This window comes from Ischnura elegans, chromosome 5 (assembly GCF_921293095.1).
Source record: "Ischnura elegans chromosome 5, ioIscEleg1.1, whole genome shotgun sequence".
Lineage (NCBI taxonomy): Eukaryota > Metazoa > Arthropoda > Insecta > Odonata > Coenagrionidae > Ischnura > Ischnura elegans.
Genome location: NC_060250.1, coordinates 130,500,940 through 130,521,341, shown reverse-complemented (window position 1 = coordinate 130,521,341; position 20,402 = coordinate 130,500,940). Strand labels below are relative to the sequence as shown.

The 20,402-nt window shown below is 41.3% G+C and overlaps 1 protein-coding gene across 2 annotated transcripts in view; it reads right to left on the bottom strand.

Annotated features, from left to right (window-relative positions):
• Nucleotides 1-20,402, bottom strand: part of LOC124159563 (laminin subunit gamma-1) — a 390,848-nt gene that overhangs the window by 194,499 nt on the left and 175,947 nt on the right. For both annotated transcript variants that reach the window (XM_046535458.1, XM_046535457.1), the window contains exon 2: nt 1,969-2,287. In XM_046535458.1, the coding sequence (XP_046391414.1) occupies nt 1,969-2,287 (319 nt within the window). The remainder of the gene's footprint in view (nt 1-1,968; nt 2,288-20,402) is intronic.

The window sequence follows — 20,402 nt, the reverse complement described above, 5'->3', positions numbered from 1 at the left end:
TGAGAAGAAAAAATTGCAAAACACCCGATTCATTGAGAACTAACCTTATGAAGCTCGCTCAGGGTTAAATAAATACATTGAAAAGTTTGTCTATTCCACAACGTTAATTTTATGTAACCTCGACCAGTTATAAGTAAATGACATCGGCCAAGCTGCTGGACAAGCATCTTTTAAGTCACAATCATTCTCTCCTATAGCAAGTCCCCGTCCCTCCCTCCGAGGAAATATTGGTCTCGCCCAACCCCAGCCCCAGTAGACTCACCTCATGACAAATACGCGCTTCAGGCGTAATAAACTTTCGATAGAGACAAGAAAAAATGGAAACTACCCTATCTTGAATGCTATAGTGAATGAAGGATGGCATTCCTCAGAACCCGCCCCCAGGAAGACGAATGATCACAGTCCGCGGGATTTTTTTGCCAATTTTTTTAACTCACGACGGATTAAAAGGAATTCCTACAATTCCGACACGCAGTGAGGCGTTATCGACATGATTATGGGCACAGGTTATGCGGTCGCTCACTACGCACCAGTTATCATAGCAAATCATGAAGAAACTATGGCTGTTTTGTGTTTTTTCGGATTACGGGTCGCCAAATGAGATTTATTTAAAGCCGATGTCCCTGTTGAAATTGGTCTCCTCTTTTTTGCTCCTCTAACAACCCACTCCTCCACCCTCCCGCTCCCCTCCCCATTCCCTGAAACGGATACCTATATTAAAAATTCCCACTTCATCAGATTCCCTTGAGAAAGCGACCAGCATCGGTCGGGAAATGTTGGGACCACTCAAAAAATTGACGCGGCGACATAGCCCAAAAGTTTTTATTTAACAAGATTTACAGTCATTTACAAGCGAAAAAAGTTCTTCTTGAGTGAAATTCTTCGGCAATTGCGACGCCTAGGGCAGCTATAGTTTTTCACAGTATGGGATTTAGTTATTAATTATGGAGTTCTACTCAGAATCTTTCCTCAGTGATTACTGAAGAAATAAGACGAGAGATGATTGGATGCATTCAAGATGTGGGTATGGAGAAGAATGGAGTGAGTGAAATGGACGGAGAGGAAAAGGAACGAAGAAGTGCTGGATATGGTTGGCGAGGAGAGGCAGCTTTTAGATGAGATACGGAGGAGACAGAAGGTATGGATGGAGGGAGTACTTAGCGGGGAGGGGATGTTGAAAATAATGTTAGAGGGTGGAATGTTAGGGAAACGAGGGAGGGGAGAGCCAAATTAAAAAAACATTTAGCCAACCGACGTTATTGGTTTTACTTTGATTTGAAAAGAAAATAGTACATTTAACGGAAAGACTGGTCACGTGGTTTCGTACGTGCCCACGGTCCGTTACATAAGCCGAGCAAGATGGATGAATTCTCAATCTTTTCAATACCTTCAAGATTGACCGCTAATGGACTGTTAACATTTGAAGTGACCGACGAGCGGCCATGCGCGATTGACTCACAGAAGATGAATGGTGATCGATATCACTAATAATAATAATTAGGGATGGATGAATCCTGGATTTTTTCGGATCCGGATTCGGATCGGATTCTTGATTTTCGGAGCCGGATCTTTCGGATCGCATATTTTCGGATCCAAATACATTTAAAAATTCCTGTCGCTGAGATTCCCCCGATGATTGTTCAATCTCTTGGGAAGAATCACAATATATGCCAGTCGTATTTTGCCTATTTTATTTTCCACGACTGAAATTCTCCTACGTTCACTCTGCGACAGCTTTCAAACAAAACGGTTCATGAGTAGGACAAGAATCGCATGCCACGGCGCATTCGAAGATAGAATCGGAACTCTTTCCACTCTTACGGGGAGTTCAATTCACTGAAGCTATTATCTAAAATATCGGATCCAGATCCGATGTATCGGATGAAGGGCAATATCCGCGGATATTCGAATCCGAGGTATCCGATCCGTCCATCCCTAATAATTAATAATAATGGCAAAGGTACTCACCCAGTTTGAGGGTGAGGTTGATTTTTGCGCTGTCTCGGTCGTCGATGCCTTCCAGCATCGTCTCCGACTGCCACCACGTCTGGTTGTCGTTGTTGTTGAAGTCGGTGAGGTGGTAAGGGGGGTGGGCGAAGGCGGGGTCCCTCGCGTCGCAGAACTCGCACTGCTTATCCTCATTGCCCCCGGCCCACCCCACTCCCCAGCCCCCGCTCGCCCCCACCCCCGTCTGCACGCAGTACCGTGTGGGACCGTTCATGCCGCAAGTGTTGGTCGCCTCCACCACGGCGCGAAACGCGGCGTTCTCGAACGGAGGGATGCATCGCTGGAAAGAAAAGGAAAAAAAGGCAACATCAGTATTGCTTCATAAGAAGATGCCAGCACATTTCGTGGAAGGGGTTGCTAGCACAATGAGAGAAATGAAACGTATGAATGACCACGACTTTAAAGTGACAAAATAAACATGCCATATCCTGAAACTTCTCCGCCATGGTGTAATCGAAGGGTAAATCCCTGATTTTTCACTGAGGCTTTCGCGGTTTATGGTTGATAAAATGAACTTTTTCGGGTCTTACCGCGTAGTTGAGGATGTATCGCGACGTTTCGCGACCCCTGCTAGTCGCTTCTTTGGAGATGATTTCAATGACCTCAGAAGAAGCCACACGTCGGGATACATTCTGAACCACGCGGTAAGAGCCGAAAAAAGGTAAATTCCTGGTTCCAAGAGCTCCAAAGGCCAGCGACTCACGGGGTGGTCAAGTTGGGCAGAGATACATCTACATAATACCCTGCGAGCCACCTCTAGGGTGTTTGGTAGGGGGAGATCAATCACCACCATGCAGCATGCCATTAGATAATATAGTGGAGGAGAGATACGTTTTAGTTTATATTCCCCCTTGACTGGAAATGCACTTTTGAACTTTAATCTCTAAAGACTTGGCATTGCCTCTGATCTCAAAGGGTACTCCAGCACAGGTGTAGCTCCAGCACAAATCAATCCCCCTTTTCTCACCCTGCAGCTCACCGTTCCCTGAAGCCACGGGCTGTTATAAGAACTCCCGGAAACGCCTATCTGACGGACAGTTTCTAGGATGTAGCCGGAGGCCATGTCTGTACTGTCCCCGCAAAATATCAAATAAATGCGTCCTTCACCGCTGAACGATTGAGCATTAGCTCTTTAGAGCCTATACCCTAAACGGAACTTCAGCCTGGCCACTAGGATCGTTGATCCACTCCAACATGTGAACACGGCAATAGCTCTTCGAAGCCTGCGTGGGATCGACAAAGTCTGCGACCGTACAAAGTTTTTCTGTGATTATGTTAAGCCTACTACTGATTACATCAGTACCTATCGATTTTCAATTGATCCATTTGTTTCGAAGTTAGCAGAGATTTGCGTTGTTTAAAACAAATTCGTTAATTTTTGCGGTATATGCAATTTATTTTCTGGAAATTATTAATAATAGATCTGGCTTTCATACATCAAAATGCCAAGTAATTGGAACGAAAACGACGGGAATACCGAGCGCTCAAAGTTGGGCAACTTGATTTTACGCGCAAAAAAACGGGTACTTAAAAAAAAAAACTAAGTGTAGGAAATACTATCGAGCCAAAAATTTTGAAAATTATATGATTCAACGTAGTAATAAATCTTATTTCGTATGCTTTTTGTTGCATCAAAATTGATTGCTTCGTTTTGATGCTAGAGTTCCTCAAACTCGGGTGTATTGCTTTTTTTACGGACTGTAAATCACACGATCATTTTTCACTCTGGAGTTCAGGGATGGCGGCAATGATAGGGATCGCTGTCCTTATATACATCATTTGTTGCCGTCGCGTTCTCCATCACCGAACACGTACCCGGAATAATGCAGCAGCCGGAGAGACGAGGAGACGAAGGTTTGCGGCTTCGGCTCTGCAATGTGGTCGATTTTGTCAGATTTCAATTTAATTTCAATTGCAGCTAGCCTTGGCCGGCGGAGACTTTTTTATCGGGTTGAAAACGTTAACCGTTACACCTCCCGGAAACAGGGTCGTTCTTTTAAAATTATGCAATGCATTTTGTACCCCATGAAAAATAATTAATTACAGCCAAACCAAAGCCCATTCAATGAAACCATTACCCATTCGGTGAAGCGTTCGGCATTCCGAATGACATAAAAAATGTGGCATTCGTGGTCTCCCCTTGTCATTACTCGCTCCATCCATTCTGCTCCTTCTGCGTCTCATATAGATGCTTCCTCTCCTCACCCACCATGTCCAGCACTTCGTCGTTCCTCCTCCTCTCCGTCCACTTTACGTTATCCATTCTCCTCCACACCCACATCTCGAAAGCATCCAGTCTTCTCTCATTCTCCTTCCTAAATGTCCACTTTTCCACACCGCCACACCCCAGACTCAGCCTCTTCATTAGCATTTTTTTAAACTTTTATCTGACGATCCCCTCATATGGCCCTTCCTGATCATGAACGCCTCCTTTGCTAACACAATCCTCTTCTTAATGTCCTAACTGCTGTATCCGTTTTCCTCTAATGGCAATAGCTATAATTTTACTGAAAATGAGATGGAATCGCCACAGACCGTCGGGATGAGAAGGCAAAGACCGAACGTATACAATAATAATGTTCTTTGGCGGAAAATACCCAATTTGATGAATGATATGATGAGATTTAATATATTAACTGACGAGAATAAATCGATGCAACGAAATGCATTAGATATATCGGTACGAACTCGAAAAGTCTTCAGTGCAGGCTCTATCAGCCCCAACACACTTTTGAATGCGAGTTTTCCACGTTTCATCTACATCTACATAATACCCAGCGAGCGACCTCTAGCGTGTTTCGCATCAATCACCCGTACGCAGCATGCTAGAAGATTCCCTATCTTTACTGGAACGGACTTCCCCGTAAACTACAGCGTCGTCCTCAAGTAATGGTAGCTTTCTGTGTATTTTTAACCAATGTCGTTTACATAAATAAGGAATAGGAGTGGGCCTATGACACTACCCTGAGGGACGCCAGAAGTGACTCTACCCTCGTTGGAGACTGCACCGTCTAATAATACTCTTCGCACGCGGTCGCTCAAAGTTCTCTCATCAAGGAAATGGCATCTTCATCTAGGTCGTAAGATTTCAGTTTTATCAATAACTTTCCATGGAGAAATTTATGAAATGCTTTTTTTAAATCAAGATAAATCGCGTCTACTGGAATGTTGTCCTCTCCAGCGATTAAAATATCGTGGGCGAAAAGCGCTAATGGGGTTTCGCATGATCTACTTTTCCTGAATTCATGTTGAGTTCTCATCAACAAGTTTTATGCGTCTAGTGTTTCATTACTGAGCTGACTATAATGTGTTCAAGGACTTTACATGAGATGGACGTTAAAGATATCGGTCTGTAATTAGATGGCTTTTCCTTGTCACCGATTTTGAGTATCGGCGTTAGATTAGCAATTTTCCAGTCGATAGGTACTTCGTGTTGTTTCATATATGTATTTATTGAATGTCAACTGCAAGAAGGGGGCAATTTCAAAGGCTGGTTTTTCTATATACGCGAGAAGGGATTTCGTCTGGACCAGGCGATTTATTTGGACTGAGCGATTTCAATATATTTTCTATTCCGTGCGCACTAATGTCAAGAGGCGTCATCTTTCGTATGCAGAGATTGTTAACTGTATCGAATGAGTTCTTATAACGCTCAGTAAACACGCTCTTGAAGTAGGAATTAAATAAATTGGTTTTATCGGAACTGTTTGTTAACACATCTCCATTATCGTTTCTTAGCGAACATATGGTATATCTTTTACCTTGAACTTCCCTAACATAATACCAAAATGCTTTTGGGTTATCCCATAAGTGCTCTACTAGTGTTTTCCTTTTAAAATTTGTGAATGCATTCCTAAATGCTTCCATCGTGGCGGCATTAGACAACATATATTTTTTTTATTAACTCGCGTTCATTAACGGGTAAATCCGTACTAACTTTATTTAACCATAGCATGGCACGCTCTCTGTCGCCTCAATGATTTTCTCACTTCCTCGTCATACCATCTCGGTTCGCTACCTTCATTTTTTGTTTTACAAGGGATGAAGCTATTTATTCCCGAAGTTAAGATCGAAAGAAAAGCTTTCCAAGTACCCTCTACATTTTAGATTAAGGACTTTATTAGAGATTCTTGAAACGCGGGGAAAGCATTTTTCAGATGACACTTAAACCCATCAAAATCAGCTCTTTTAAAAATGAAAACTTTCTGTTCTTTTTAAAACATTTCGGCGGTATATAGAGAAAACTTAGCAGTTACTACCCTATGGTTACTTATTCCTTCGACAACGCTTACATTTATAACCTGATGAGGTATATTTGCCGCTCATGAGTCAAGGTTACTTTCTCCTCTGTTTGGTACGGATACTATTTGAAGCAATGTATTTGTTGTAAAAGTGTGTAATAACTCCTTGCAAATCACATTATCTTCCTACCAGGAATGAAGCTATACGTCTCCCAATCTATAGAAGGTACGGTGAAATCTCCACCTACAATGAAGTTTATTTCAGGAAAAGTAGCCGTACTTGGCAACCAGTAATCATTAAAAAATCAGCAACCCACTCCTCCAACCTCCCGCTCCCCTCCCCCCCCCCCACCTGACACAGATACCTGTATAAAATATTTTAAATTCCCAACTCTTGATAATAGGAGGGAACACTCAAAATTAGAAATTGGATTTCGTTATTTTAAACCAAAAATATATGAATGAAAAACACACACGCCAAATTTCAGAGCTCAAATTCGATTTTTAACCGAGATACGTAGCTCTAAAAGTCCGCTAGGAGCTTTGGCCACGCCCACGACGCGAAACGTATTTCTATTGGCTGACGCCGTGTGACGTGTGAACCTCATGAATGCCGCGGGAGTAACTCGTGAAGAAGCCGTAAACACACACCTTGAAAAAGCGACCAGCATCGGTCGGGAAACGTTGGGGCCACCCAAGAATTGACGCGGCGACATAGCCCAAAAGTTTTTATTCATAATTTATTCTCATTACTTAAAATACACACCCTGCACTTAATTCGCCAATTAATTATAAGTTACCTCATTTATTAGCGGGAAGCCAGAGAGCTGATGTTTTAAGTGCAAAATGATAATAGGGGTAGCAGTGAACAGACCTCCTGAAGGCGATCTCGTCTCGACGGAGACATTAAATTTGGGTCCTTCTGGTTCTCCACCCCGCTCGCTTTTCACCCGAGCACTCGCGTGATTGATGAGAAGAAGTGTAAGTGGCGAGATGGTACACGCGCAGCTCACTCGGAACGAGCATTGAAAAAATGAAGAGCTGGAGGCGGACCCGGAAATGACGTGTGCCTCTTTCATTTCCTCTTGGCTTCATGGCAAAGGGGACTTGATAGAGGAAGGAGGCTGCAGTCCGAGCCCTGAGAGATTGATTCGGGTTGTGACTTGTTGGGCGCATTTTAATCGGTGTCCGAAAACCGTCCGCAGAGCGATTCATTGATTAGCAATTTATGTAGCATGAGCAACCGCGAGGAATAGCAATGAAAAAATTAGAATTTGATAGAGCACACGATCTCAAATACATATATTATCAGCTTTATCCTTCTCAAGCGACTTTTGACAAGTTATTCTCGATCATTCATCGGCATTGCGGGCACTAACTAAGCCGTTTGTTAAAAGATTCAGGAAAGTGAAAGGTAAGCCCAATCTGTATTGTATATACAGGGATTCCGACTTACAAAAAACATTGGGGGGCCAAAACCGGGGATCTTGCCCCGGGAAATTTTATAAGTAGTGAGTTTTAAGTTTTTTAAGTATTTTATAAGAGTCATATAATCACCATTAAAACCCTGATAACTCGAATCTCGATATCTGGACACTCCGGGGAAAATAGACAAGCCTGACACATTTTTTCTTCACATCCATAACGAATTTTTGAGGGGGATAGGGCCCCCTAAGGCCCTATGGAGTCGGCGCCACTATGTACATAATATTATAAATATCCATAATAATACCGTTATCACTGCCTATAATGTCACTTAGCTTATCAGATACCTTATTATGACGCTGAAAATGCTAATTATAAGCGTGAAAGACAGGATTGACTAATTACAGCTCAGTGGTACATAAATCTTACTCAATTGTGCGAATATTGTAGTTGATGTGACGCTGAAGTTTCTGCTATTAATTCTGATTCAGATCCTTAGGCGCCAGAACGCTCCTACTGCTCGGCTGATAATGACGCAATATTCGTGTTAAAACGGCAAGAAAAAAATGAAGAGATTGGGTGGCGTACCCGGAAATGGCGCGCGTGTATTTCGTCTTTGAACCCGAACAACACAACACGGGTCCCGTCAGTCCTCACCGAAAACAGTTTAATAGCGAACTGCCCCAGAAAGGGAGGCGATATTCTGATTCAATCATTCTTCGGAGTAACGGCAGAGTTATTGTTGTGGCTGAAATCAGATACGTCCCCTCACGAAAGACGTTTAGAGGGAGTAGAAAGACGACGATGTTTTCAGGTAAGAGCTTCAATCAAACGTCAAGAGAACACGTGAGTGGAATGAAGTGGGGATTTTTAGTCGAGGAAAATAGAGCAACGGAAAAAAACGGATGGTATCGATATCTATCAGTGCGTTTGCTAACTGAGCTTCGATCAGTTTGAAAAAATGAAATTGAGATGACTGGACGCTTTACGTCATGAATTGAACATATCGATCTTCAGCTATCGATTCTGCCCTCGAAATCATCAACACTCGAGAGGAACGGTTTTCGAAGCCACTATAAAAACAAAAGGGATGCTATTTCCAAGATTCGAATCCTGTATTCACCCACCTTGGATAACTAGCTGGCGTAGGCCTAGATTGGTTGGCTTATCGGATCCATCTCGGCATAGCCATCGAGTGGGGAGATCCCTGAGGGAATGGTTTGTGAGTCAAAGCATGGGTGCTCCTTAGATTACGGTTTTTTTATTCATTTCGGGGATACCGTGCAGTTGGCTCTTATCGAGATCGAAATTTGAATCCGTCAATTCGAAGACAGACTCCGGGCACTCGTACTTGACTTAAACTAAGCACCACCCGCAATATTATAATATTTGGAAGACTTCGCCCCAAAAGAAATAACTAATATGTTCCCGTGTATCCCTATACCTTGCACACGTTAAAAACATATTCCCTACATGGGTGATACCCTTCAACCGAATAAACCATCAAGATTGGGGTGCAAAGAATTTTGATAATTATAATATACATTGAATTATAATACATTAGATACATACTTAATTACAATTTTTCAAGCTATCTGAGATAACTTAAGAGAAGTTTTCACTCAACCACCGGATTTAGATAAAGCTTATGAGAGGAGAATTGAAACCATAGATACTTGGAGCTGCAGGCGGATGGTGTACCTCAAAGACATGGATTGAGATACGAGGGTATGGACCGAAATGAATTCAACTGCTACGATGCGTGAAACTTCTTCATTAATTGAATTACTCCCAGGGATTACATATTTTTTCTCGCAATTGCCCACTTAATCGACCCCGTAGTCCCCTCCCTTTCCGCCCTCGTAATTTCTCGGCGCACATCACGAATCGTGATACGATCACGCATCCACGGCTCAAGGCCAATTAGGCATGAGATTAAGTTTGTGTTACCCTTGTAGCGAACTCGACTTCGTGAATCGCGAAATGTGTGTGTACCTACTGACACTCGAGCATGCGACTTGATGTGTCGTTAATGCCTTTACAATACGAAGCGTTTATTCCAATGCATTTTATAGTCGTTGCATTGCCACAAGTCATTTTTCAATGCTGTTTTGAGGGATTCAATCACTGTAATGTTTTATTTGGAAGACATTAGATTCCGTCATGGAAACAATATCACAGCTTATCCAATTATTATTGAGGAAGTAATTTTCACGATTTATATTTGCTGAGAGCAATCATTGGAAATTCCAACAGCTGTCGTACATCCCTAAATATACCTTGCCTCACAGTACCTTGAATGGATGGATAAATAGTCATCTGACTTTTCCCCTTTCTTAATAATGTCAATTTATCCAAATGTTACTGGTATACTCATCAAATGTTTCGCTGCGTTTAAAAATAACTTGATTTAGAAATATGAGGCACGCATAAGTAAATGGCACTAGTCATTAAGCCATGTTAAGAACACTTTGGGATGGATTACTTGGCTTTCTTTCCGTGGTTATTTTTGGGCCAATGGAATGATATTTTGTCTTTATTTGGTATTCCAATGGTAAGATGTGCAGAATAATTGAATGCTTGCTTGGGCTGAATATTTTCTTCATGATACTAAACCTGCCATTTAAGTTGCAAGTATCGTGGGCATCAGTGATTTTTAATCAAGTAAAAATTAACATCATGGACATTAAGTAATGCCAAAAAGTTACGCCTCATATGGTTGAGTATGTACGAGAAAATGTTTTGGTGAATTTGGTTGATCCATTCCATTGGTGACTGATAGACGGTAGGTTGACTCTGTCATACGTCACGGTGTGCGTTCTAAATTATTGTTCACGACAAATCCACCGGAATGGAGAATAAAAGTACGAAGTTTCAAAACAATAGCGTTGTGTTAAAGCGAGTAATCCGTGAGTGAAAAAATCAATCGAGCGGGAGGCATGCGTTTCCCCAATGGCTTAATTTCCCGGAGAATTCTACCCTTTGACACTTGACGTATTTTTAAAGGGAGACTTATGGATGTGTTCGTAGATTGGGCTGGGGGCGGAGACGGATAAAGAGTAATCGCCGAAGACAGGGGGAACTAATTTAAATGCATATTCGTGGGCGAAGAAACCGGGCTCCACGATCTGGCCTATTTTTCACTAGATACTCGATCAATCACGATGAAAGGAACCACGCATTGGGTTCACGTACCACACGTCGTAATCGTGGTACACACATCGGATAGCCTCGAATATGACAGATTGATTGGGGCAATCCATTAAAGTTGAGCCGGAATAAAATGTTCCGGCGCCCAAAAGGCATGGCGACACGATCAAGAGTCTCAAATTCATCCAAGTCCACCTCAATCTTTTCCCAATGGTGAACACGAGGAGAATTATGACCTAACTGATTGCAGACGAGAAAGTTTTCTATTTAAACTTGACCGAGAAATATTCGAAAAGTACGTACAAGTGATCAAGTATGCGCGGGACAATATCCAAATTTAAAGCTCAAAAACATACAAATGGCATCCATCACGTATCTCCAATATTTTTCCAGCAAATCCCAAGTTGCATTGCATCCATGCTTTAGGGCTCCGCAAAAAATATTTCTCAAGGCCTGTTTACACGTACGAGTCATTGTCTGTTTGCATGAATGATTTTTGTGGAGCGGAACGGAACATGTACGAATGCATGAACCAAATTAGAACAGATTCTATTTTCTGTGCATGCATTTGCATAAGTTAGGTGGCTACACGGTTCGTTTTGGCGTTCATTCTCGCATTCATACATTTAGACATTAACCCGTACGTGTTGATGTACCGTGTAAACAGGCCTTCATGTGCGTTCCCCACGATGGGTTCGCGGATATCTTAACTCCATGATATTTGCCTTTATCTGTCGCCTGGCTCATATTGTAGTGTTTTAATTTTTAACATATTTTCAGCTATTTCATTACTATATATGACGATATATAGCTACCAATAAAGTTGCATTAATATCTTAAAAAATTCAAACTAACTTAAATCTAGGCTGGAATAAAATTGTTGGCTTTTATTCAACGTCCTTTTTTATTTTCATACATCGGTGTTTACGGTTCGTGCATTTCTGCCTATACATCAGCAGGAGAGCAAAAAGTGTACATTTCTTGTTTGTTCGTCACAATTTTCTCTGGGACACTATGGTTTTACCAACTGAAACAAATAGTCACGGAAGCATTGTATCATAATGCATTGGGTGACCCTGACATCACCGGCGATTCACTCGATCACGGAAGTTGTTCAATAAATTGGGCGATTCTTTACACTAATTAACTGATGCTATCAACTATCGACAGCTACACTAATTCCTGTATTAACTAATATTCTCTCTCTGAGGGCATAAATACATGCAAAATTCCGCCACCAAGAGTACAAGCGATGCACATTGGGCCGCATGATCGAATTCATTTCCTTGAATCGAGCGAAGCATTCGGGGATCTGGAGGAATGAAAGCCGTGAGTGTGGTTGTGCTTAAAATAATACATTCGGCTTTCTCTATCTTGAGGGAACGGATGGCCAATCGCTGAGCGGAATGCTTCCAGAGAGCCACCCATATATTCGAAATTTGGGGCGTGAGTGGTCAAGGCACTTCGCCCTGACCTTTGACCCGAATGAAACTGATTAGAGGAGGAGGGCAGGCTGAGAGGCGGTCAATGTCCTCCATCCGACGCGCTAAACGGCAGGCGGACGCATTCCGTACACATGTGGAGCTTACTGCTTGTGTACTCCATTATAATGGTACTCCAAACCCAGCATTGAACACTTAGCTAATTACATTTAGTCCTGGCTCGGGGCGGCAAAAAAAACATACATTATTTAGACTAACGGAATTACTACACAGTATTTCAATCAACATACAAACTGCCTCAACAAAATACTCGCCTATGAGTCTATCCTATGTCTTTCTTTCATGTAGAATAATATAATTACAGAGTCAAACAGTGCAAATGCCAAATGTTTATTATTTTACAAAATAGAAAAGAAAAAAATACAGAAGAAAAAAATAAAAATTATAAAATATATAAAAAAGAGAAAGAAAAAATGTGTAAAATACGAAAGAAAAATAAAAAAATATACAAAAATGATAAATAAATATATTCTAAAAAATATATATCAGCTACCACGCTGAATGAGGCACCGTTGGTGGAAGGCATACTTGGTCACATACAAGGAGAACGCGTGAGGTTCGGTAATACTGCTCCACGAGCAGATTCACGATATTCACTCGGTGGAGATCTGAGAGCGACTCACTGAGACCACGCCTACTGTTTGCTGATTGGTAAAAGCAAAGTAACATATCGAGAAACTTTCCCTCCCCTCATCTCCACTTGCTTTGGCCACACCAGCTCACCCGCAGAGATAAAAAGAACAGAGTACAGGTATGAAGCTATCGCAAATCAATACAGTTGTTGCAGTATATTTAAAAACCTATATAATTATTCAAGCTTAAAAAAAAGAAAATTAACCATCCTGTCTTGGAGTAAAGTCCTACAGAAAGTTCTACAGAAAAAATACTACATTTTCCAAACCAACAACGTGGTGCGTATTCGATTCACATTTGACCCTGCAGTGATATGAATTCATCCCCATATATATAATTGGAATATTGGTTGTAGTATATTACAAAGGATATTTCCGGAGAGAAGATTTGAAGCTCAAATTGATGCGCTTCAGGTTTCGGCTCGCCAGCGGCCTCGATTGTAAAATCCTCGTGTGTCAGGTGGCTGACGGGAGGCCAAGTGGTCGGACCACGGCAATGAAGTGGAGTCCTCTTTTTTGTTCATCCCGAGAGAGAGAGAGAGAGGGGGGTGGGCAAATGACAGGGGTGGCTGATGCAGCGCCATGGGTGGTATCGGGATGAAAGGCGGCGATGCAGTGGAGGGGGTGGAGGGAGGGGGGAGCGAAGGGTTGTGAATCCTAGAATCCCTCACGGGCAGTTGCTAGTTGCGTCGCAGACAAAGCCATCAAAGGGAACGGGATACTCGGCGAGCGACTTGGACCCATATTCCCACACCTTTATCAGAGTCCATCGTCATTTTCAGTCTTATTAACTTTGCTTTAACTCTCTTCCGCATCTACATACTACACCAATGCGAGTTGCCTCAATAGGCGTGTGGCGGGGGTTGCTAGGACACCATCCCTTAAAGAAGAAACAAAAGAAAATGCGATTACGAAGTTCCGTTCAGCAATTGTTAAAATCCTTTATTGATCTGGCAAGAAATGAATTCCTAAACCTACCTGTGCGGGAAATATCTCTACTAATTTATCGTTTCTGTTGGCCCGGGAAATACAGTGAGGTTCTTCTAGGGTGTTCTCCGTGTCACTATAAAATATATCTATTCTTAATTGTTCAATCAATATAAGCTTTCCTCGTAGCGAGTCACTAGAGGCTTCCAGCCTAATTCGTTTAACATCAGTGTAACGCTTTCTGAACGCCCGTAGTGGTTTTCGACAAATAGTTCAGATTTCCTCAGTATTTTACGCGTATTACGCAGGATATCATACGCTCGCTGCGTATTCAAGGATCGCTCTCATGAGAGCGAATTCTCTCTTTGGCTTTTCCATAAAAAAATCTTACCGCAACAAGCTTGAGGAATCCTAATGTCGCGTATAACTTTCCACAACAAACGGAAAATAAAAAAGTCACCCAAGTTATATTACTATCCTTGAAAAGAACTCTGCAAAATATGGCATGTGACCGAGATTAAATGAAAGCACAGTATTGGAGGCGGGCAGAGTACTTGTTAACCGATGTATTAGGGAGGGAAAGAGTTTTAGAAGATTGGTACGGATGAGCAACGGGACCAATGTGTGAGAGGAAGGATTTCAATAGACTCGAATTGATTTTATTTATTCTGGTAAGATGTGACGAGGAATCCTCTTCCAACTCAGTTGGTCTTACATGCAAATTTTATCCAGTTACAATATCACACTAGACAGAGCACTGATTTTTGGTGCATTAATAGTTGAAATATATGTATTGTTTAAGTATTCAAAATTTCTTCCCCAAAATGCGTTAATTTTGGTATCGAGAAAAAAAAAATTCTATCAATTTGGACTGGAATGTCTAACGCAGCATAAATTGAAAACATCTAAATAATGTGACTGAGAGGAAGTTTTTATCCTAAATAATGTAATGTGAACAATAAAATTTAGTTAAAAATTCACATTATATAGCAGGTAGAATTTTACAATGTGTAAAAGGTTCCAAATTCAGAAGGCAAAATGTACGAAATGGATCAGATGGGTGTTTTTATATCCCAATGATTAGGGTATTTCCAAATATTAGTCCTTTACCAGATGCGTTTTCAGGTTGTTTCAACATTTCATGCGGAAAGTCATGTCAACAGGTCATCCGGAAGAAAAGGCAGTGTAATCAAGAGTCACGGAATAGGAGTGATACGGAGTAAAATATGAGATTAGTGGGTGGGGCGTGATGGAGCTTTGAAGTGTATAAGGAGCAATTCAGGGCAACAGATGGTGACAAATAATATATTAAAAATGATTTTTAAGCACAAAGCCTGGTTTATAGAAAAAAATAGCAGAAAATATCGATTATGGTTAACGAAAAATTAAACTTCTCTGCTTTTGGACGTTGGCTGAAAAAAATAGAGTGGATTGGACGCCATCAATCATTCTCCTGTAGAAGGATAACAGCAAACTACATCGCATAAGGTAATTAAATTAAGTTGAGTGGTTTCTTGGTAAAGGGTGTTTGCGGCACTTAAACTGATAAGATCCAAGAAATATATCTGCATGTAATTAAAATGCATAGCATACACAAATATATATTTGAAGTCGCACTCTCACCCGAACCGTGTGAGCTGAGAATTTATAATTTATTTAAATGGAGCTCAATTGTGGAGGCCCTGTTAAAGATGGACAGATTCGCAATTTCTTGACGTCACTTTCTGGCTGGCAGTGTTCATCAGAAATATATCGTTTAGAGTGAAGTTAATACTGGGCGCTGCAGTAACATCTTTACATCTTAATTATTATAGGCAATCTAGAGGATTTTGAGCTTTACTTTGCTGGAAAATGTGGTAGTAGAAAATATAATAGTTCGGCTTCGAACCCGCCCAATGAAAATATTTGCTCGGTCTTTCAATAACTTAGGCATAGCATCAGGGAAAGCAGCACGTTCGGTAAATGAAGGCAAATGAATCACTGAAGTTGATAATAGGGACGGTCCATGCAGCTACAGGGTCTTTCCAACACGAAGCTCGCTGATTTCAATTTACGAAAATTCGCTCGTGGATAAAAATGTGGATGAGATGGTTGGAAGGAATGTAACTGTTAGAAAGAGGCACTTAAAAACATAAGACTCACTTTCGCCGCTGGCAACGCCGATTCTTCAGTCGCGAGACTATTCCATTCCAAACCACAAAAAAGCGAAAAGATCCGTGCGCGATGCATAAATATTTCTGACCGTTTAATTTTGTCTCTCGTCTAAAAAAATACGAAAGTTTCACTTCGAGACCTCCGTCTTCGCATCGTAAAAGCAGTTAACATCCATGATAAAAGAACGACAAAAACAGCGTATTCAGTTGGAGGAGCGAGTTTAGACATGAGATGTACAGCTTGAAAATATTGGTAGAGTATAAAAAAACACAGTAAAAAAGAGTGTAAGCACCCATTTTTTTCCTTCGCAAAAGAATATATGGCTTTTCCTCACAGACAAGTTTTAAATGCAGTTGAGTTGAAGAGGGAGTCATGAAACTTAGTGATTGATTCCGCATGAGAAGGCATACGTACTCAACAGCGAAAATAATGAGAAGTAAATGAAAGACTAAGGATTCATTTGGCGGAATTTTTCAATCAAGGTAATAGACTAACTCACACACACTGGTAATTTTCCACACTTTAATAAAACTTGAGCCGACCTCTGTCGCAACGGATAAGCGTCATTTTCAAGGAGTCGGCGAAGAAGCAAAATATATATCAGTGGTACAGTAGGGGTGGGAATGGCAAAAATTCATAGGTGAGGACAAGAGGGTTGATGTGGAATAAGTGACGAGGGTACGCACTGTATAAGACACCCAAACACCTAGTCAAATAGCTCTCCGAATGCGGTTTGGGTGTTCATTATACACAATCCATATCCTCATCATCATGTCACCTGTCCCCAAGCCCTGAGTTTTAGCTTCCCCCACCCCTACAATAACTGGTACACATTCTGGTACTCTGCTGCTGTTCGACGCTTTGAGAATGACGCTAAATTGGATAGCCTTGTCAAAGACGGTCATCCGTTGAAACCCAGGGTGCTGTAAGTTAAATTGAAGAATGGAAAATTAAAAAAAACTTGGTGTGTTCTTCTACCATACACCAAATTGTTATTTTTCGCTTAATTAAGCGTTTGAAGCAATATCATGTAATTAAAATACTAAATAATGGAAATCCAGGAGCTCACGGTGAATTTGGTGAAAATTAAACATTTCTCAATTTCCTGCTACTTGGAGGTGAATTGAAAAAGGTTATTAACGGAATATTAATACATTATTTATCGGATCAATAAATTTTGTTAACTTTTCCGATTGCAGCGCCGGCCACTGGTGATGGCCCCACGGATTCCAACTGGGCAGCTCGTCTCGAAGATTCTATTTCGTTGGCATTCATCGCCGCAGGGGATGGATTTCTAGGTTGGGAGCAGCGTGACGCAAAGGCGGCTTCATAGAACCAAAGAACCCCCCTTCTCTCTCCTCCGAAGATAGCTGGGCCTCTGCGCGACCTTTGTGCCCCTATGAAATCTTCCCGAAATGCGCGCGCGTTCACGTCAGATCCTCCGAGACCGAAGCTCTGCGCCCTACTTCCTTCCTCATCGTCGTATTCATCGTGAGGGACTTGAATTCCAAGCAGTCCACATTATTCCTTCTCATCTCTGGAAACTTCACATGCTCGCCGACAATAAAGAGGCGATGTCGACGGCGTCCGGGCGTTTTTTATGCGACGTTTGTTGCGCGCCGGCGTCCTCGCCCAGTGGCGCAGCGAGGGGGGGGGGGGATTTGGGGGACAAACCCCCCCCCCCAGATCTCAGAGAAATTTTTAAGTTTAATCCATTTTACTTAATTGGATTGGTATTACCAACAGAATAGTGTAAGGATTAATAAAATATCCCTCAGAAAGCCGTAAAACTGACTATTTTGAACCATTTATCTTAAAATTCCGCAATTCATTAATCTCGCACCTATCGCTTATCCTGGTGGGTATTCCATACCCCCACACATCCCGGTATTAGTTGCACCTAAACCCCCCCAGCCTTAATTCCTAGCTGATAGCGCCCCTGTCCTCGCCGATCTTCTCTACGGCGCGAATTAGTCATCAATGATTGAAGATGGAGTTCCAAGGATTAAGAAGTGCAAAACGAAGATCGAATATTGAGAATCTATTCTATCATTGAGCGTATTCTGGGGGATGTATATCTTATTTTCAGCTGAGTCATCGGTGGCGACAGTACGATATTCTATTTAAAAAAGAGAATATCTTGCAACCCACTGACAAGGAAAGCATTGACAAAATGTTATCAGGCTTAATAACAATTACACTATCAAATTTAAATTAGTTATAACAACGAATTACTCTTAGAAAAGAGAGAGGTAAGATTTCAATTACGTTTAAAATTATTTTCGATTTTACTCTATTGGTTATGCTATCTGTTTCACTTTCTCAAACATATAGTACCAGTTCATGAAAAAAACCACTTTTCTACTTAATGATTTTAAATATAAGTGCAGTATGTTTAAAAACTTTCAAATTTTGAAGTGTAGCTTTGATAGATGAAATGATATATTAATAGCAAATTATGTGGCCATAAGATTGGCTCGTTATGCTATCTCTTTCACTTTCTCAAACATATAGTACCAGTTTATGAAAAAAATAATAATTTTTTATTATTCCTTCTTGCTATTGCATTAAATGATATATGCGTTCAATTGTCAGTAAGAATTCCTAAACAGTCATGTCCATTTTAATGGACTTTATGACGAACTTAAATTTGAAAGAAGTAACGAATCTGCTCTTTGGTTATGATGGTCTACATTTTGGTTTTAGTCAAAATTTGAAATCCACCGTAAGCTCGCTTCCAGGTTATAATATACATCGTTTCAATCACGATATCGATTTTAAAAGTTACCAAACGCCGCACCAATACACTCGATCGAATCATAATGGGGCGTTTATGGTCCAGAAATATTTCATTCATAGAAAGTCACGGAAAAAATGGAACAATTTCTTTCGAAGTAATGGATTCAGATATCACGTGGCCTCCAGTAGTGTTCTTCTTTGATGAGATTCGTGAATTCCATATTTCTGACCGTATAATTTTCCGCATCGGTAACATACGGTCTCAATTTTTTTTCAGTGAACGTATCATTCAGCAGAAACGCGCACTCTAATATCATGAGCGAAATTCAGCGAGGGGGTCCTACTCCAAAGCAAAACGTGGCTGTTTAGAATGGACCAGAGAAGCAGTATCAAATTCAGGATTTAAGTATTCTGTACGTGCTACAACCCCAGATAAGATGGAAAGTTAAATATCTGGCTGAAAAAGTACTACTGCTACTACAATAAGGATATTTTATCCTTTCCCATCATGCGGTAATTGCTCATAATTGCCCCAAATTCGGTCCGTGGGCTTGAGCCATTCATTTGAGTAGCCAGAGCAAAAAGGGCATTCTTCGAAAGGATGAATCTTCTTAAGGCTGAAAATATACGCTTTGAAGTTAGGAAAGCTATCTATCAGGACTTACATTTGGAGCATGTTTCTTTAAGGCAGTGTTGTATGGACGCCCACAGCAGCGGAGAAATCAAAGTTAGAAGCTTTAGGAATGTGATGTAATAGGAGAATTATGAAGATCAAATTGATAGATGGTGTGAGTACCGCGGACATACTAAGAAGGGTAGAAGAGAAGCTTTGGAAAAACTTGGGTAGAAAACGGGACAGTTTAATCCGTACTTCATGAAGCACGATGGAATGGTGAAATTATTGTTGAAGGGCAAGTGGAAGGGAGCAACGTCAGAGGGAGGCCGCGGATGAAATGCTATCATTAGAAATACGAGAATTGACGTATTGGAAAATTAGAAGATTAGCGAGTTGGGTGTCGAAACAATGTAGGATTGACGACTGTTGATGATAATGATAATGAAGGCCATTATGTTTGCTAGGGGAAGCAATGCTCAACGAAGGAATCCAGTATACTTAAGAATAATATCTTCTAGAGGCAGTGGCGCAGCGAGGGGGGTTTTGGGGTAGAAAACCCCCCCAGGGCTCAGAGAAATTTTTAAGTTAAATCCATTTTACTTAATTGGATTGATATTACTAATAGAATAGTGTAAGGATTAACAAAAATATCCCTCAGAAAGCCGTAAAAATCACCATTTTGAATCATTTATCTCGAAATTCCGCAATTTATTAATCTCGCACCTGCCGCTTATCCTGGTGGGTATTTCATACTCCACACACACCGGTATTAGTTGCACCTTAAACTAGCCTTAATTCCTGGCTGAGCCCCTGTCTAGAGGGTCCATGAGAGATAAGGGTGCAAACCCGTTCACTCCCCTCCCCTGCACTGGATAACGGGAGGAATGATTTCATTGACTCCAGCAGACAGACTGGAACAGCGGGGTGTGAGGTTACGCTGGAGTATTCCGGGAGCAGCCTCTATCCCATAGCATTACGAGAGGGTCCATAAAGAGAGCCTGGCCAACTC